Source organism: Charadrius vociferus, unplaced genomic scaffold (assembly GCF_000708025.1).
Source record: "Charadrius vociferus isolate BGI_N301 unplaced genomic scaffold, ASM70802v2 scaffold410, whole genome shotgun sequence".
Taxonomy (NCBI): Eukaryota; Metazoa; Chordata; class Aves; order Charadriiformes; family Charadriidae; genus Charadrius; species Charadrius vociferus.
Genome location: NW_009646499.1, coordinates 2,356,974 through 2,377,445, shown reverse-complemented (window position 1 = coordinate 2,377,445; position 20,472 = coordinate 2,356,974). Strand labels below are relative to the sequence as shown.

At 40.5% G+C, this 20,472-nt stretch overlaps 1 protein-coding gene across 1 annotated transcript in view; it reads left to right on the top strand.

Moving 5' to 3' along the window:
- LOC104284709 (glutamate receptor ionotropic, delta-2) overlaps positions 1-20,472 on the top strand; it is a 139,677-nt gene that overhangs the window by 13,905 nt on the left and 105,300 nt on the right. Inside the window, exon 3 of the mRNA XM_009883077.1 lies at positions 15,556-15,694. Coding sequence (XP_009881379.1) covers positions 15,556-15,694 — 139 coding nt within the window. The remainder of the gene's footprint in view (positions 1-15,555; positions 15,695-20,472) is intronic.

Sequence of the window (20,472 nt, the reverse complement as noted above, 5' to 3'; positions counted from 1 at the left end):
TACTGAAGTCCAGGTAAATAACATCCACAGCCTTTCCCTCATCCACCACATGGGTCACCTTGTCACAGGAGGAGATCAGGTTCATTAAGCAGGACCTGCCTGTCATGAACCCGTATTGACTAGGGCTGATCGTCTGGTGTCCTGTAAATAGTATGTAATGGCACTCAAGATGATCTACTCCATGAGCTTCCCTGGCACCAAGGTCAGACTGACAGGTCTGTAGTTCCCCAGATCCTCCTTCCGGCCCTTCTTGTAGATGGGCATCACAACTGCTAATCTCCAGTTCATTGGGACCTCCCCCGTTAGCCAGGACTGCTGATAAATTATGAAGAGTGGGCTGGTGAGCACATCCACCAACTCCTTCAGCGCTCTTGGTTGTAACCCATCTGGCCCCATAGACTTGTGTATGTCTAGGTGGTGCAGCAGGTCACTCACCATTTCCTCTTGAATTATGGAGGTCTCATTCTGTTCCCCATCCCTGTCTTCCAGCTCAAGGGGCTGGGTACCCAGCAAACAACTAGTCCTGCTATTAAAGGCTGAGGCAAAGAAGGCGTTAAGTACCTCAGCCTTTTCCTCATCCTTAGTCACTCTGTTTCCCCCTGCATCCAATAAAGGAGGAAGATTCTCCCTAGTCGTCCTTTTGTTAATGTATTTATAGAAGCATGTTTTATTGTCTTTTACAGCAATAGCCAGATTGAGTTCTCGCTGGGCTTTGGCCCTTCTAATTCTCTCCCTGCATAGCTTTACTGCTTCTTTGTAGTCCTCCTGAGTGGCCTGCCCCCTTTTCCGAAGGCCATAAACTCTCCTTTTGTTCCTGAATTCCAGCCAAAGCTTTCAGTTCAACTAGGCTGGTCTTCTACCCCGCCAGCCCATCTTTCAGGATGTGGGAATGGCCTGTTCCTGCACCTTTAAGACTTCCTTCTTGAGGAGAGCCCAACCTTCCTGGACGACTTTGCCCTTCAGGACAGCCTCCCAAAGGACTTTGCCAATCAGTCTCCTGAACAGGCCAAAGCCTATCCTATGGAAGTCTAAGGTGGCAGTTCTGCTAACCCCCTTCCTTACTTCACCAAGAATCCAAAACTCTATTATTTCATGATTGCTATGCCCAAGACAGCCTCCAACCATTACTACAAGTCCTTCTCTATTAACAAGCAGCAGGTCCAGGAGGTGTGTCAGGAAGTTATCTTCCACATACTCCAAGAACCTCCAGGACTGTTCCCTACAGACTGTTCCCTTTCTGCTGTATTGTATTCCCAGCACACATCTGGGAAGTTGAAGTCCCCCTTGAGAACTAGAGGTAGTGATCATGAAACATCTCCCATATGCTTATAGAGTATTTCATCAGTGTTTTATCAGTATTTCATCTTCCTGATTGGGCAGTCTGTAACAGACTCCCAACACGATATCTGCCTTGTTGGCCTTCCCCTGGATTCTTACCCATAGACACTCGACCTTATCATCGCTGTCATTAAGCATTAGACATTCATATCTCTCCCTAACATAGAGGGCCACTCCGCCACCTCTCCTTCTTCACCCGTCCCTTCTGAAAAGTTGGTAGCCATCAATTGCAGCACTCCAGTCATACGAGCTGTCCTACCACGTTTCTGTGATGGCACCTATATCGTAGTTTTCTTGCTGCACAATGGCCTTCAGTTCCTCCTGCTTGTTGTCCATGCTGTGTGCATTGGTATAGATGCACTTCAGCTGGGCTAATGATCCTGCTGCCTTCTTGGAGGGAGAAGCCCTAGTTTCCACCAGACCAGTCTCAGATGCTTCCAAAGTTATCAGCCTATCAACTTTTATGTCTTTGCTGCCACATGGATCACCATCCCCCATCTCCCCTGAGACAGCTGACTGTAAGACCTTACCATCACGCTGTCCCACAGGTATTGCCATGCTGCTCCCCGGCTCCTCACTAGCAATCCCAGTTTTATCCCCATCCCCCTTTGAGTCTAGTTTAAAGACCTTTCAATGAGCCCCACTAGCTCTTGCCCCGGGATCCTTTTTCCCCTTTGAGATAGGTGTTCCCCATCTGTTGCCAGCAGGCCTGATGTCTTGTAAAGCAGCCTGTGGTCAAAGAACCCGAAGTCCTGCCGATGACACCAGTCTTGGTGTCAGGCATTGATCAGTTGGCTTTTCCTATTTATCCCCTCATCAATCCTTGCTTTCAAGGATTCGATCTTTGAAGTCGCTTTTCACTTCTAGCAACAATCTGAGTTGTGATCCTAAACAGGGTGATAGCTGATTTGCAGTAAAAAAAAAAAAAAAAAAAGGCTATTCAACTTTCAGACATAAGCATTTGTATTAGTGATTTTCATCAATAATTGACATGCTAGCATTAGTGTCAGTGAAACTTGAAAAGATGAGGGGTTTCTTCTTTTGTCTGTTCACTATGAACTGTCATAGTACTACTTTAGGTCATCTGAGTTTTAGAGATCACTTTGATGTACCTGAAGTGAAATTTTAGTTTAAATTTTAAAATGTGTTTTTTAGGAACATAATTAGAGCTCCCACATTAGTGATGATTGAATTCTGTAAGGTTAGGAGTTCATTGCAGAGAAGCACTCTGAAAATTAAGGGATAACTAGAATTAGTGACATGAAAACTGAATTAATGTATCTGAGATGTCTGTGATTCACTTGCTTCTGAATTAGTCAGGTGCCACTCTGTGATGATGGATGCTTGGAAATTTTGCAAGAACAGATTTATAAAGCATTTCATAATACTTTGAAAGTTCAAGCAACAAACTATCTTTCAGTATGTGATCTTTTTTGAAAAATTCCCTTCACCCCCAAAATCTGGAGTCACAGAGCTGTGTGGAGGTAAAAAAAAAAAAAAAAAGATGATGGGGAAAAGTACCTGTCAAAAGACGCGGAGGCTTTACTGGAATTAATGTTTGTCCATATGGTCTCACTGAATTGTCTTTTGTTTTGCTTGTTTCATAGCTGCTCAGTTTCAGCCAAAGGGGACTGTTTCTCCTTCGTGTTCATAATGTCCTCCCTGACAGGCTCTTAGCTAAAGCAGCACTTTAATACCTCATTAATGACATTGTTCAGTTTAATGTTAATTGTATGTACAGATGGCCTGTTTTCAGTCCATTGTGCACAGTTCTTTTTGCCGTCCCGGAAGGTACTACGTGTAGCATTGTCAGTAGTCTATGGAAAGGCCACCACTATGCAAACTGTATGTGACAGTTAGCTTCTTAGCCGCTTATGAATATGTACCGTAGATGATAATTGTGGCTGATTGTTTGAGGCTTTAGAGCATTTGTATCCAGCCATTAGTAACGGGGAGATTGGGTCTCAGCATCTCTTGAAAATCTAATCAGAAGGTTGCCAGTGTGCAAGGTTATTTGTTAAGACCGGGTGCCAATATTCTCTAAAACAATAGCAAACATACATGATTTTGATGCATTCGCAGTGGCTGCAAATAGTGCCATTATACAGGCATGCAGTCAGGTGCAATCTTAAAAGCGGACATCACAGTGTGGTAGAGGAAGGTCCGCAGAAGCTCCTCGTGTTTGTTACACATGCAGGTGGAGCTCTAGTCTGTGTTTGCCTCTGCGTGTGTTTATGCTTATAGTTATATCATGTAAAATTACTGTCCTATGCTGTAAAAGTGGCAACAAAAGATTATCTGGTCAGAACTTCTTTTGAGTAAACAGCTGTTGGTAAAATTGCTAGTCTTATTGCACAATTATTTTATGATTATGTAATTGAATGGTGATGTATTTGGTAACCCCAAAATTAAATTTGAAACCCTGCTAAGTCTTCTGATAAAACAATGCATTTCAGCACCAATAATAAGAGAGATTCTGGCCAATTTATTTGTTAGATGTGGGCAGCAAGCCTCACAGTTCCAATCTGGTCATAGTTATAGCAATCAAAAGATTTACTTTCAAATATCAGGACTTGGGTGATATTTCAGCATCTGGATATGTGTAGTGTAAGTCTAGTAATGCTTCATCTAAGAGCTCCCAGTAACTTCAGCAAATACGAGCAGATGCCTCCATTTTCAAACTTTAGCTGCAGTCATTACTCTTCTTTTGTAATGACAGCAGAAGAGAAAAACAAGATATACTTCTATGATACATTTTCCAGAAATTTTAGAAGCACTGTAAAGTCTATCCATCCTCCGTCTTTGTGTAATTATGTTGCACAAGTCACTACAATGTATTGGCATTAAACTGCTGCACACTATGATTTGTAATATTTCCGTTTATCTGTCATGCGCTTTGATTTTTAATTGAAAACATCATATTTTGCTAATTGCACAGAAAGATGGTATATGACCAATGCAAAGTTGCTAATATCTGAAAGAAGAAATTTATTTTTTGGGCCCAGGCTTAAAAGCAAGGAATTAATTCCTATAGCTCTTGAAGATTCATACTGTAAATACTACATAATAGAAATGCAAATCTGATTAATGTGTGTTTGTTGAAGTATCACCGATACTTGGAGAAGCTGCATTGCAGCTGTTTGCTACATGGTGATATGATGTGCTTCCCTTCCCAACTTTTGCCTCATTGTCACTGTTTCAGCAAGATGAGTGGAAAGAAACAATTTATTGTTGGGAAGGGAATTATAAATATACTATAACTAATATGTTATGCTAACATCATTTTAATCAGGTAATTATTGAAGGACTGTTTGGCCTTTGAGGACATTGATTTAATGGGAATTAATTTAAGGATTGAACACTGTTTGTGTAACATTATCATTGCTACTGATGCAGAAAATTGGAATCTCAGCTCAGCTGAAAAGAACTTAGACTTTCCGTTATCACATTAGATCCCTTTCTTCTGGAATGCAGTTATTAGACCCTTTTTTCTACTTTCAGTGTATATTTAAATGTTTGGGTTTTATCTAAAAATCCCTGAGTAGAAAAAGTAAGTAAAAATGTTCATTATCGTACTGTTTTCATTTTTAATCAGAGGCTTGAATTTCTCTTTAATACAGCTTTAAACAAAGTCCATTAGATTTTGGTTTTGACTTGCTATTGCTTCTCCCATGAGACAAATTTTCTCTGTTTTCATTCTCTGCTTTCTTCTTTGCAAACCTGGTCATTATGTTTAGGATGAATAGGGGTTTGGTTTATGGAATGGTTTTACAGCTATAAAAAAGCAGCAGCTTTAAAAAGTGGTAGCAGAGAGAGCGCAGTTCTATCTAGATTAATCTGAGGCTGAATCCTGCACGGTCTTGTCACGGCTTTGGAGTGATTTAGAAGAGACTCTGACCCATTCCTTCTCAAAATGGAAATGCTGAACATTATAGAAAGCCCATATTCAGTACCTGAGGATGAAAACAGAGTTAAAGCTGACCTTTATACCTACAACTGCCGTTTACCTGAAGGGATGTGGTATCTGGCTGCCCTCCTAGACTTGCCCTTAGTAGTGCTATTGTCATGAATTATTTTTTAGCTTTATAGAGCCTCTAACTACTGTTGTGTATAAATTAGATCCAGGGAGAAAAGGGGAGCTCTGCATAAACAAGTGATTGGAAGCATGTAGTGAGTAGCTGTGTCTGACAGACTTTCGCAGATTAATTTTCAAACAAAATTTTAATCAAGGATGTCTATGGCAGTTCCTGCTGTATCTTGGCAGAGTTTTTCAAGGGAGTCTGGTGGCCAAATGATTAGCCCTCTGTCACTAGAATGAAGCCGTTGCAGCAGAGACAGCAAGCTGGGCAGACTTGGTATTTGAAGACAGATAGAGAAATGATTTGACAATAGAAGAAGCAGAGACTCAAACTTACAAACTCTCTGTAGGTTGCTAACCCAGTGGTGAGCCAACACTTTAGTAGGCTGAAATGCTTGGCACTGGGTAGCACTAGGCCTTTCCTTGGTGCTAGAGCATTTTCTAGATTCAGAGAGAGGAGGGGTTTGGGTCTTTTCAGTCTAGAGAAAAGAAGACTGAGAGGAGATCTTGTCAGTATTTATAAATGCTTAAAGGGAGGGTGCCCAGTAGAGGGGAACAGTCTTTTTTCAATGGTGCCCAGTGATAGGACAAGAGGTAACGGGCACAACCTTGAACATAGGAAATTCCATCTAAACATGAGGAGGAACTTCTTTACTTTGAGGATGGCAGAGCACTGGAACAGGCTGCCCAGAGAGGGGGTGGATTCTCCCGCTCTGGAGACATTCAGAACCCATCTGGATGCCGTCCTGTGCAACCTGCTGTAGGTGACCCTGCTTTGGCAGGGGGGTTGGACTAAATTATCTCCAGAGGGCCCTTCCAGCCCTGACCATTCTGTGATTTCAAAGAACATGACTGAGGATCCCGTGTTTCAAGCAAAATATTTGTAAATAGTCAGGTGGGCCATCTTTGGGATATTTCTATTTGTCCATGTGGTTGTGTGTCAAGACCCTCAGACCAGATTTATGAGATGGGTACAGTGGGCCGCAACTTGATGAGGGCTTAGTGGCAGTGCCACTGGTCCTTGATTGGCCCCAGCATTTGAAAACTCAGCATGGGTAATCTCTTCCTGTTAATGAGGAAACAGAGCTGAGCAATGAGCCTTAGTATGCAAGTCAAATGCCAAAGGCACATCCAAACAGATGCACAGCAGTGGCAAATGGAGGATTTTTAGAGGGAGTTTACAAGATATGAAATATAACTTGGAGGTGATTGCTGGCCAGCAGTAACCAAGAGTGACAAGGTAGCACAGTAATCTCTCTTTCAGATTGGAGCTGGCTCATGCCTGGCCTCTTTGGTAGGAGGCTGGAGGGAGCCTACATCTACCTGCACAAGGTTGGGTATATACCCTCAGGTTAGCTGGCTTCCAGAGTTGTTGTTAAGAATCTATAAGCATGTATAAAATGCAGCTTCTCAAGCTACTTTACAAATTTCAGATGTCTAGGAGTGATTTGAAATAAGCCTGAAGGAGAAGAAAGTTCGTCTCAGATATTCTTCCTGTCACATAAACAGGAGAAATAAATGAGGAGAGCTTTCTTTTGTGGATCATTGCTTCCCTTCTGGGAGGGCAATGAGGGCAGTTCTTTCCACCCAGCTGAAAGGAAACAGTCTTCCAGGGAGCAAGTGTAATGAGATTAGTCAGGGGATCATTACACTAACAACAAATGGGAGAGAGTAAGTGATTGTTTAGTTCAGAAGTAAGACATTAAGGGGAAAAAAATTAATCAGGGCACCAAATGACAAAGTGAATGCATTCTTTAGTTGCCTATAGACCAGTGCCAGAACAAGAACAGTAGGAGTTTCTCACTTAGAAATATAGATTTGGTCTTTGCAGTGTTGACACACTGAAGTACTGAAAGACAGGTGGACAAGGTGGGCAAAAGGGGAAGAAGAGTGTCAGTATGTCAAAATGGCATTAGGTATTTCAGAGGCATTGAGAACTTGGAAAGATTTGAGCTTGATTTCTTGTGGGACCATGTGTTAATGGCTGGAGTACAAAATGAGATGGGAGTCGATGTTTGCTGTAGACCACCAAATCACACTGGAGTTGAGGATGATTGGCTCCTCTAGTGTATATCTGTAATGTGTATGGGGAAATGTGAGATATAATAGGGGCATTCAATCTGAATGATGTATGTTTCAAGTCTCAGGCTGCCGATGCTGAAGCATCTTGAATGCACATATAGAGCAGATGGAAAGAAAAAGGAACATTGATTACACCAAAGAGTTAGAGCTACAAACTTCAGGAAAAATGACCTGGGGAGCAAGTGTACACAGAGCTGAGTCAGCGTTGAGAACAACAAAAAGGAGGGCTTAAAAATTTTATTAGGAGCCAGAGAAACTTTAAGGATAGTGGTGCATTAAGTGAAGGTGATACCATTCAAAATAGTTTTGCTGGGAAAGCAATTAATATTTCTCTTCTGTGTTTGTGGAAAAGCAAATTAAATACTTTCTACTAAATAATATCTATATTAATTAAATTAATACAGGTAAAATTAATTAATATAGATTAAATTAATATCTGTCTCTAATTAAATACTTTCTTAAATGGCAGCTGCCAATGTCAGATGTTTTCAAATCAGCAAATCCAAACAATTTTCACCCAAACATTTTAAAAGAGCTTGTTAACGAACTTCCAGGACCACTATTTGTTGATCCAAGTCTTGGACCGTTGGGCAGGTTTTAGAATGCTGACAAAAAAAATCTAATGTAAAGCCTAAAGATCAAACTGAACCATCAACTCAAGTGTTTCCTCTATGTTAATATATGTGTGTAACAACTTGAAAACCTTCACAAATATAGACAGACGCTTAACAGTTCCAAAAGTTCCATTAAAAGTCTGGTATTGAAGATACATATTTATATGAAATATTAGTCTTTCTCAAAGAGTACAACAACAGTCCTTCTCCTCAAAATCATACAGAGAAGGAGGAGGAAGGCTGTAGAAGTAACACGGAAAAGGAAGCCAAAGCATGTCCATGGTAAGTACACCAGTGGCATACAGAAAAATGTTTTTTAAAGTATTGCTGGGAGCCACACTCGAGCTAGATACTGAATAGTACCTGAAAAGAGAGAATACTGCTGGAAGCTGATAACAGAGGATATGCAAGGAAATTTTCAGTATAGACAGAGATAGGATAAATTTGGTACCTTGACTTGCGCGAAGCATTTGACACTGTCCCGCGTGACATCCTTGTCCAATGGACCACTTGGTGGATAAGGAATTGGCTGTATGGTTGCACTCAAAGAGTTGCAGTCAGTGGCTCGATGTCCAAGTGGAGACCAGTGATGAGTGGCATTCCTCAGGGGTTGGTACTGGGACCCATGCTGTTTAACACCTTTGTTGGTGAGATGGAAGTTGGGATGGAGTGTACCCTCAGCAATTTTGCCAATGACACCAAGCTGTATGGAACGGTCAACATGCTGGAGGGAAAGGATGCCATCCAGAGGGACCTTGACAGGCATGAGAGGTGGGCCCATGCCAACCTCATGAAGTTCAAGAAAACCAAGTGTGAGGTCCTGCATGTGGGTCGAGGCAATCCCAAGCACAAATGCAGGCTGGGTGGAGAATGGCTTGAAAGCAGCGCTGAGGAGAAGGATTTGGAGGTGTTGGTTGATGAGAAGCTTAACATGAGCTGGCAATGTGCGCTTGCATCCCAGGAAACCATCCGCATCCTGGGCTGCATCAAAAGAAGTGTGGCCAGGTCAAAGGAGGTGATTCTCTCCCTCTACTCTGCTCTGAGGCCCTACGTGGAGTACTGCATCCAGCTCTGGAGCCCCCAACATAAGGACATGGACCTGTTGGACCAGGGCCTGAGGAGGGCCATGAAGAACATCAGAGGGCTGGAGCACCTCTCTTATGAAGATAGGCTGAGAGAGTTGAGGTTGTTCAGCCTGGAGAAGAGAAGGCTCTGGGGAGACCTTATAGCGGCCTTCCAGTACTTAAAGGGGGCCTACAGGAAAGATGGGGAGGCACTCTTTTATAAGGGATAGTAGCAATAGGATGATGGATAACAGTTTTAAACTGAAAGAGGGTAGATTTAGATTAGATATTAGGAAGAAATTTTTTACTATGAGGGTTGTAAGGCACTGGAACAGGTTGCCCAGGGAAGTTGTGGATGCCCCATCCCTGGAAGTGTTCAAGGCCAGGCTGGATGAGACTTTGAGCAACCTGGTCTAGTGGAAAGTGTCCCTGCCCAAACCATTCTATGATACTTACAGTGAACCAAAAAACCAATTCCTATAACTTACCACTTAATATATTTGGAGTATTGACACAGTATTAATATTATTATAATAATTGATAGTGTTAATTAATATTAATTATTAATATTAACGGCAGTAATAATACCTAGATGCAGTGCTTTCTCTTTAGGAAGTAAGACCTGAAGGAACGTTTCATGTGGGAAAGAAAATATCTGAATGTGTCTTTTCATATATAAATTTTAAAAAAATCACTACACTTTAATGAAATCAAAATGCTGGGAGAGAAACAGGTGGTGTGGTGAGTAAAAGCAATAGCTGGCTCTTGAACTTGTCCAGACCTTGTAGAATCTGGCTGCCAGCCCTGCCTCATGCTCCGTTCCTTCCCTGCTCTCAATCCCCTGCAATGTGCCAATATTTGCAAGACTAGGGAATTCAGCCACTGATTTTTACAAGCTTATTTGGAAGGCATTACTGATTCAAGGGGTTGTATTCTCCTGTTGAAGAATACGTGTCGTGCCTGCTGTGGTCAATGGGTGTTAACTTCAGGACACAATGTAATATTACAAACTCAGGTTACGACATGCCAACTTCTGTGTTATGGAAATGAATGCACTCTGCACAGTTCAAGCAAGAATGGAAAAGTATGGGTGAAAAATGGATAGAAAGGAAGGAAAATTCATGATGAGATTTTTCCAACAACTTCCAAGCTGCATTTATTTCACAGCCGGTAGAAATAGGTACAGGCTTCATTGACTGTAAAGTATTTTTTTGTCCTATACTGCATTGAACGTTTCCAATTGAAAACAGGAGAGATTTTATATTATCAAGAAAGTTTTTAACAGAACAATAGCAACAGCTAATGCCCTGAAAGATTCTGCCTTTGAAGAGCTCTGCTTTGCAGACTTTTGTAAAGATAACAGAGCTCAGTCAAACTTTAGGTTTTGTTTCTTATGGCAAAAATAGCTGAAATATAAAATGCCTTTGCCACTTTGTTAATACAAACTATTCCCTTTACACCCACTCTCTATTAAATGTCCCTTTCACAAAGAAAACGTAAGACATACATTGATCTAAACTGTTTGCAACAGAACTCCACACTTTATATTTGTGCAAATGGAAATTGCAGATGCACAGCATAATTGATGTGACTGTTCTAACAAGCTAAAGGCTAAACTGCAGCCAACTCCTGGTCCTTTGTGTTTTTTTCCAAAGGCCAATAATTCACTGAATGTGGACAGAATTTTTGCGAGAAAAAACAAAGCCAAAATCTGTCCCCAGATAACCCACCCTATTATTTCTTCACCTTCCTTTTCAAACACAATCAAAATCCTTGCTTTCAAGTTTGATAGTATTAGAGTTCCTCAGCAAAACAATCACAATTAACATCTTATTCATGGTTTTCAAAATTATCTGGGAAAAAAAAATGGCTAAAAATCCTTATGCAGAAATCCAGCTCACTGCAGAGCTCTAGCAGAGAGTATTGCAGCTTAAATGATTGAAATTTGACAAAGCTATTGGCTACTAAGATACATTCTTGAAGTGAGGATTGTAGAGTAGCCTTGATGGTAAGCATTAGTGACAAATTGAGTCTTGTCTATAATAAGAATGTAGTATTTGGGATTTCCCTGGCAGCTGTGGTTATCACAAATGGAAATTGCAAGCCATGATCCCTGTAGTGTCCTTCCTGTAGAAGGGCAGAGCCTTCTCATCTGAGTCTGTCTCTTCACATATGGAGTAGCTGCAGCAGACTGCCAGTCCAGCTCTCAACTCCCCCCAGAAACGTCATTTAGTAGAGCTATCAAATTCAGGACTTGAAATAATGGTGGTTTATGGCTCTTCTCTGTGCCTGTAGTTGTTTATAAAGTACATTTCAATAATTAATCTTCAAAAGGCATTATTGTTCTCACTACTCAATTCCAAGTTTTCTCAACATTTGGGGCTCTATGCTGCCAAACTATTTGCTTTAGGAATCATAAAAAAAGTATTTTTGAGCTGTTAAGCAAATGTATTTTATTTATAAATATTGTGCATTCCCAGTGAAGTTGTTAAATCGATATTAAATCAGAGAGAGAACTTATCTTGCACGTTTACTGCCTGGGTGACTAGTAACAAAAATTGCATATATTGTGTACAGGTTCACATTTTATCTTCTAAAGTTGGGTTTTCCTCATAATTAGGTCTGTCATAATTATATGTTATATTGTTTGCATTGTCAAGACAATGCGTTATTTTTCTTACCCTCTGATATTTAGCTTGAAGCACTTGGAAAGAAATGGGAATAAACAAAAATTCATAAGATAAGTTGCAGTCTAAGCCTGTCATCTGAAGTGGGCCAGCATTAAACTGGTCTAGGATTGATGAAGGAGAGCTGCATTAGATGAGAGTGGGAGGACTAAAAGTAATTTCTTTCACTGTCACTTCCACAGTAATTCAGCTCTTTCAGAAAACTCCCAATAAGATTGCTTTTTGCTCTGGAAAATATCTTTTCCTTCCTGAACATGCAATCTGAAAATTATAAAGGCAGATTAGATTTTTAAATGATTTTTAGTACACATCAAAAGTGTCAGCTGAATTATACTAGGAGTTGTAGCCACAACATAGGTGATCTACAGGTAAGGGCATTTTGTGCCGCATTACACCACTCTGCCAGTGTATTGGAAGGACCAAGTCTAAAGAATAATACAGCCTCTGTATACATATGATGTCTGTCTCTTAAGATGACAAAGCAGCTCCAGGACTGCTGATTGTCTTCTTTGATATCCATTTGTTTCATAAGCGGAGCTCAGTTTTTTTACGTGTTGCTTAGGAGACTACCACGCAGTAGTGGTTTTGGTGTAACCACAACCAGCATGTTAACTCCCATTGATGAACTTTGCTATAGAAATGAGGTGTGATAGATTTTATTCCGGTCACCAGCATGTGTTTGCCTGGCACCAGGTGGTACCCTTTGCCATTAGGAGTTATTAAGCTTTGCTGGTATGATACGAAAGACAACATCAGAGAAAAACTTGTTTTATCTTCTTGGCTACCTCCTCCCTTGCGCTGTGTGTCCTATGCAAAATCCCTCGTAACTAGAACATGCTGTCAACCATAAAGATGTCCATGCACCTGAAACTCATACTAGATATCGGGAAGCAGAGCCCTGGGAGGTTTACATGCATGTCCCTTCTGCATACTAATTTATAGTCGACAACAGTGGCTGTTCGGTCTGTAGCTCCCTTTCATGGTAATGTTAATAGAAAACCAATGCTTGTTGCTCTCCTGGTACTTTTCTGCACTGAGAAAACATGTAAATTTGGACTGAAAGAAAACTCTGGGAAGTTTTATCCCTAGAAACAAAATTGGGGGAAGGGAGTGAAGAAGTTTCTTAAGGTGAGCTGTCACGGTGCGGGAAGTGTTTTAGCAAACACTACAATAGAACAAGACTGTATCACATTAAATCTCCTAATAGATGCCAAAGAAATGATACTATGGCAGTAAAAGATCTCCTTTGATTTTTGTTTCTTTCTTTCTTTCACTGGGAGAGGTGCTGTACTGTCTGCACTGCTTAAAAATCATGTCCCTATGCAGTTGCAGTGTCAGTCCTGCTCTAGAAATGGCGGTTTAAGAAACATTAGTGCAAAGATTTTAGAATAGGGGCAGAAGCGATGAATTATTTTGATATGTTTCTTGCACGTGTACTTGGATGCAAGCTTTGTCCTCAGGCTTCATTTATTGACTGCAGGTATACAAGGTATAGCTGTGAATGGAACGAGACTTCACAAACACCTGGGTGAAGTAAAAGCACTGGGGATGACCGGCACTCACAGTTTTTTCAAGTCTATTGTTAACATGGGCGTTAAAAAAGAAAAGTAACGGGTGAACAGTGGGAACAACCATACGGACATATGGGAAAAATGCACCATATGAACAGTAGGGGAACGCTGTGGCTGAGGGGTCTATGATGGCTTTCATGGTCATGTGTTGCACAGCATCCTTTCTTGAAAACCAGAAGGCAGGTGTGTGACTTTCAGTGGTCCTCTCCTTTCTGAGATTTCATTTCAATAAAAAAGATGTGAAAACTTAAAGTTTTACTCATTAAGCTGAAAAATGAAAATGCAAGGATGTCCATGAGTTCATTGGCTTCTTCTCTATCTCTCTATCCATTTTAATTCAATATGAAGATTATCTGGAGGGATTGGCACCTGAAAGTTAAAAGGCCTGTTCTGATAAATTGATATAGCTGTCTGCTTTTTTCATTTTATTAAAAATCATTTTAAAATTAAATATTCCAAAGAGATTGCAAAAACTTGTAAAGTAGAGATATTCTATTAAAAATCATTTAAAATTTATGTGGGAGAGAAAACCAAATCTTCAGATATTGAAGTTAATGTTCACCTTTTAAAGTCCTTATATTGGAATAATATCTCCCAATCTGATCAGTAGATTCTTATTTCAGATAATTACATGGCATCTTGAAAATAAAAGGAAATTTATTTCCAACTGTGCGGGTCAAATATAGATTTTGTCTTTCGATACTGGATTCTTAAAAGGCAAAGGATTTCAATACTTATATACCAAAAATATAAATGAATGGAGTCAGTTAGTATTTCACATATGGTACAACTCCACATCACTGAAGCACGAAAAAAGCTTGGTGATGCAGAGTTCCCAATGCTTTGTATAGGTAGGATAAACTTTGAACAAAACAGTAAGGTGATCCTTCACATTCAGGCATTGATTAAATATCGAGTTTGTGTACATAATTGAATATTACTTGTATTTGGCATGAGAATAATTGTAATTTTTATTCCTATTAAACCTACTTGCTGGGAAAATGTGAAGGAGTTTTTACGTCAGTGAAGATCCAGCATGAAATACTTACAGATGATTGAATCTGTAACAAACTGCTTTTCCTTTTGAAAATCCCAGCTATTGTACTATCATTAGATTTTTGCATATGAGAAAGCTACCTCAAAAATAATGACAACTTTTCAAATTGCTGAGTATAGGGGGAGTGGAAAAGGGTGAACATCTCGAGCTGTTGACTGTGGGTGGTTGCTGCATTCACCTGTCCCCCTTAGTTACTTGTAGCTGTGACAAAACTTGTACTGAGGACAAAATGGGTATTTTTAAAACAATTAATTTTTCCTTTATCTAAAAGTCTGTGGTTCGTATGTTTTTCAACTGAAAGAGTTCTTTCAAAGACTCCAAACTAGTGTCTTTTGGGTGGCAGCTATTTGAATAAAAAATAACGCTTTCCACCGCTTCCTAAACCAGGCTCTGTTCACACAAGCGGTGATGTGCAGCTCAGATCCTGGCAGGTTTAGTCGCTGCTAATGTTTTGTTTACATGGCAGTTGAATATTAAAGGAAAGCAACTATGGGAATACAAAACAATTTTGCAATCTTCTTCAGTACATGTGGGTTGTTTGTGGGGTGGGTTTTTTTGTACATCCACGTTCACTTGCAGCAACTTGTACACATACATACGGTTCTCATGAGCATCTGCCTGCCTACAGAAATGTGAAAAATAATTGTGTTTTGATGAGGTTTTTTTAACTTTATGTTCTTAAGAATGCATGAAAAACTTAATTAAGGATTGTAGATAAGATCTCTAAGGAAAGAACATTGTAAGAATTTACTTTTGCTCTTTTTGTTCTGAGATCTCAAAGTCTATTTCCATTACTGGACAGGGCTGGCAGATGAATTGCAATTAAAGGCACAATAGCAAAAGAGATTAAATACAGTCATGACGGCTGACAGCGTGGGCTTCCTTCACTACTTTTCTTTGCAAAGAACGTGTGACTCCAAGTCCTCCTCAGTTTACTGAAGCAACCTGCTTTAGTGGAAACTTGCTGACCTTGGGGACTAGTTCTCCTGAGCAATGTATGAGCAATGAGGGTCTGGGTTTCCTTCTGCTAAATGAAAAATCCTGCTTTTCCTTCTTCCCCACAGGAGGAGAGGTTCCGTACACAACCCTGGCAACCCGACTGATGATGGGGGCTTGGTGGCTTTTTGCTTTGATTGTCATCTCCTCCTACACGGCAAACCTAGCAGCTTTCCTCACCATCACACGCATTGAGAACTCCATCCAGTAAGTTGATAAAGAACGAATTGAGGGAAAGGAGGGTGAACATATATACACATGTAGAGGGGTATGAGTGTTCTACTTAAGTGTGAGAAAAGGGAGAAATATTTATCATCCTGCAAAGTAGTTTGGAAACTAGAAAAATAACAATATACCATAGATTTCCAGTCTCCCTGGAGACACTTTAGGATCTTTAGGATCAGAATTGTTGGCCTCTGGCAGATAGTGTTCACAGGCACATATACATACATATGTATGCACACATACATATTTTGAAAGAAGCAATTGAGTTTAAGATAACCAGTGTATGGGTATTTGAATTGCGAACGTATAAAATGTTTCTGTGTGTTTTCAGGCTATGCTTTCCATTCAAATGCATCCGACAGTACTTGTGCTCTATCACTTTGATCAGTAGGAGCCCAATGCTTCTTCAATGTATGGGGAGCTCAAAGCTGAATTCACCTTTTCTTGCCAAGCAAAGATGTGTTAATAGCAACGAACAATAAAAATTCCCGTACTGGTCATCTTTGCTGCTTCTGCTCCCAGGTGCTCTGTTACTACATTAACAGATCACATTGTTCTCTTTTTTCTGTCTATTGCTTCTTTTGCTTCATGCCTCCCTAACGTGAACGTCCTTGTCTTCTCCTGTTCCTTTTATGGTGAACTCTTTTTCTGTCACACCTTCCAATCCTTTTTTTCCAGGTCATCTTATCTCTCCATACCACAGGAACCTTTCTAGGTCTCCTACCCTCTCACTCTGCCCTTCTGTTCTCCAGTCTCCTCTCCTTTAGGAAGTTGCATGCTGAGTTATCCTCAGTCCCACCTGCTCCAGTGACCTCCCCCACCCCCCAAATCTTTCTGCTTGGGTCAAAGCAGAGACTAGAAAATACAGTGAAGCATTAGCTAGCCAAGCACTCCAAGGGGCAGCTGGCCGTTTTTCCATAGCAAGTTTTTAATCTTGAGGCTACAAGTCCATGAAAGTCTGTGAGAGTGACAAAGTTAGCAATTCCCATAAATCCTTCTTTGTGAAAATGACAGAGTGGCTTTAAAGAAAAGAGGGGCACGTTCTGCTGTATTTCTTCCTCCAGAAAGGTAAGAACCTGACCTTCGAGTCAGGCTCAATGCTGACCTTAGGGAAAATTCAGTTTTCTCACTCCATTTGTTGATTCCCTGTCTTCTGTGTATTGTTACCTGAGATCTTGCTCCCTCTGGTTCAGCTGCTTTCCAAATCTCTTTGAAATGCCCCCTGAGACAGTGAGCCACTCATGTAGACTGGGCAGGGGAGCCTTGGCCTCCCGTGAATTCGCAGGTTAGGTTCAAGTGTCACTGCGTGCTAGCCGATCACCTCAGTCTCACTGCAGCACTTATCCTCCAGGTGAGGATTTTCCACACACATAGTCAGATAAAAGTCTGCAATAGCAGCCAAGTTTTATTTGCAATGGGAAACCAGAGCTCAGACCCAAGAGCAGAAGCAGCCTCTCACTTTGGGTGCATGGTTATCTCCTGACTCTCCCCATTAGGAGCATCCTCTTGCACTTCATAAACCCTTTCTCCCTGCTCCTTGGGCTTGGGTAAGGGGAGGAGGAGTTGGTGTCCCATGGCCCAAAATGCCCAGGCATGACAAGTCCTTGTTTGTTCCCAACTGGACATGAAGTGTCTATGGTTGTTATCCTTCCTTTCTGGGCTAACCACCTCAACACTTTCATCTATTAGAGGGCTAAGCACTCCAAGACAGAGACATGTAAAACAGACTAAAATCACCTAAGCAAATCATTCCCCTGTCACAGTTGTATGACCAGTTAAAATGAGTTATTTTCTTTTGAGATTTAAATAACAGACTTTGAGATCATGGAGTGCTGCAGGGATATTTTGACACAACCCAGCTCTTTGACTGGGGGGTCCCAATTATAATCCCTTCACAACTGATGGGGGAGTAAAATGATATTCCACGTCAATGTTTGTCAACATTGGTCTTAAGGTTTTAAGGGAGGTTGATTTTTTTTTTTTTTTTTAAGTTTAGAAAGCCTTACATTTGACTAAGGAGTGTGAAGAAACAACGTGGGAATTTGTACATACAAAATAAATAATAATGATATATTCAGTCATTCAGTTTGTCCTTACAAATATGAAATATGACTCTACATCCTGCTTTGAAATTATGTCCTTTCTAGTTTTGAAGTAGTCCAGAAAAATGTTCAAATTACTGTGACAAATGTCTGAGCTTTCTTATTATGTGTAAAAAAGAATAAAATATACCCAAACTATAATTTAATACATCTTCAGCTTTTTCTTGCAGTTTATTATGATGTCATCCGAAAACCCTCAGTGGAATTCTGAGGTTATTATGTACAGTTGGGACTACATTGGTCTTTGTGCTGTATTATTTATGGGCAAAGTCACTGAAAATGTTTTATTCAGTAGAAAACATTGCAGCTGGAAGCTCCTGGAATGAAAGAGCAGAGACATTTTTCAACAGCACTTGCAGCTCAAAAATAGAGTAATTAGATGTGTTAAGTATCCATTAGGGAATGAAGTTATCCTAACTACAGTGGGAGTGTAAAACTTTAGTTTACAAAACTGCCAAAATTGGAACTCAAACCAGCACATAAGAGAGAGGCTGTTTGTTTACCGTGCTGAATTACTGCAAAGTGGGAAACATGAATAAGCAATAAAGAAAAAAGCTGATGCTTTTTTTTTTTTTTTAACGTATCAAATTGCACCTTGGGGAGCTTTGAAGGCCAGAATGGAAATTAGTTTAAATATTTAAAGAAAATAAACCAGATTCTGCTTGTAGTGCTATCCAGCCAGCTTCAGAGAAGTCAGAAAAATGAAAGAAATTGAAGTCAGTGAGTTTGCGCAGATGTAACAAGTAGTTAATAGGTTTTCATTTCAGATTTCCAGCTAGCATCAGATATTACAGTGTGTTGTTGAAGGTATGGTTCTTATGATATCTTTTACGAAAGATAGGAGGATTCAAGCAGCCCACAGCACATTTCATGTCCGTGAAACATTTTGGTAGTTACTGCATTTCAGCTTCTGGATGTGTAGCCGGTGCACTCAGAGCTCTCGCAGCTTCCCTTTCTCGGCTGGTATGAAGGTTGGGCCACTCTTCCTGTTCAGTGCCTCGTGGTCTCCAGAAGCCTATTTTGAGAAGAAAAGCATGCAAAATTTTGTTAGGCAGTGCATTAGGGAGGACTAGTGAAATGTTCCCTTTCCCTGGAGAGTCTCGAAGTATATCTTTGCTGTGTACCCTCACTTGAAGTTGATGGCATTTTTTTCTCTGCTTCACTGATTAATTTGGATCGAATTGTTACAATTTCAAATGAACTTAGAGGAACAAGAAGACTAACAGTGGGTGTTAATCTCCTTTTGCAAACAAGTGGCTACTCTTAATACCTTTGGGAGCTCAGCTTTTCATCTGCCACCAGGCAATATCAGGAATAGAGGCCCGCAAGTCATAAAGTGGTTCCTAGATGTATCTTTTCTTCACACTTGACCCACGTTGCAGATGACATTTAAATCAAGATAGTCAGCATTTCAAATGCCAAAACATTGTGGCAGCAAAGCAAAGCGTAATTTCTACTTTCCTTAAATCTTTAGATCACTGTCTCAAATGCAACATGCATGAATAGTAATTGAGTAGCTTTTCCTGGTAAATGCCAAATAAATTTGGAGGTCTGCGGCTATATGTCGTAGGTGCTGATGCTGTGAATTTCATCACTGAGCCAATATTGCCATTACTGTGTTTTATGATTCCTTTAGGACAGAATTAGAGTCCACTGGTAGAGAGACTGATTTTACTCAGACTTCTGCACTGCGCTGTTCTCCTGGGTAAAGGGAGGGGGTCACCACCTTCTCACGGGCATGGAAATTTTGCAGGAAAGTGGTGGGGTGGGCAGAGGGAAAGCCAAAAGATTTTTCATATGAAAGGCCAGTGTTAGGTGGTTTCAAGTTTAAATCTAATCCACTTCTAACAGTGTGGAAGCTTGGTTAAGGCTTTAGATTGTATGCATTATGGTGAAGAGTCTGCATCTTGTGTCTTCTGTAAAATAAGAAGTTCACATTACGTCCTCCATGTTCTAAATAGTATGTCCTATTTGATAGGTGTGACCTCTCCCTCCAAATAATAGAGGCATAGCATTAAAGCAAGCATTTGTCATCTTCATTTTGCCTAGTCATTCTTCTCACAGCATTTTTCCTAAACCATGAGTCACTTGAAGCTAAGACATCCCCAAGGCTTTAAACAGCTCAGTGCAACTGCCTACAAGTTTTCTGCGAGGGGCGGGTAACACAAGAATGCAGTAATTGGAGTAGATATTTCCTTACGCTGAAAACCAGAATGTTCTTTAACGTGGTTCACCCAGATCTCCAAGCTGGCTAGCAAGCAGTACTACTAGTTTCTGACACAGCTGTCACTGCCAACAGTCAAATCTCTTGGCTTACTGTGCCCTGTTCCCTAAGCCTGCTTGTGAATTAATCCTTAATGGCCTGGGAAAAAAAAAGAAAAAGAAAAAAAAAAACCAAAAAGCATTGGAAAGCTTTATCTGAATTAGTCATAAGTAAGGACTCCAGTGTGAGCCATGACATCAGTTATTTTCTCTTAAAATTTAGTGACTGCATCTTGCAGACAGTTTTGTGCAACAGTCAAGTCTAACAATACAGCTAGCCTAAACTGATCTATAACCCAGAGCTCCAAAGATGCCCAAGCCTCTGACCTTGGTGGTATTTTATGTCTACTTTTTAAACACTTCTAGCTGACATATATGAACAACAAGTTACCAATT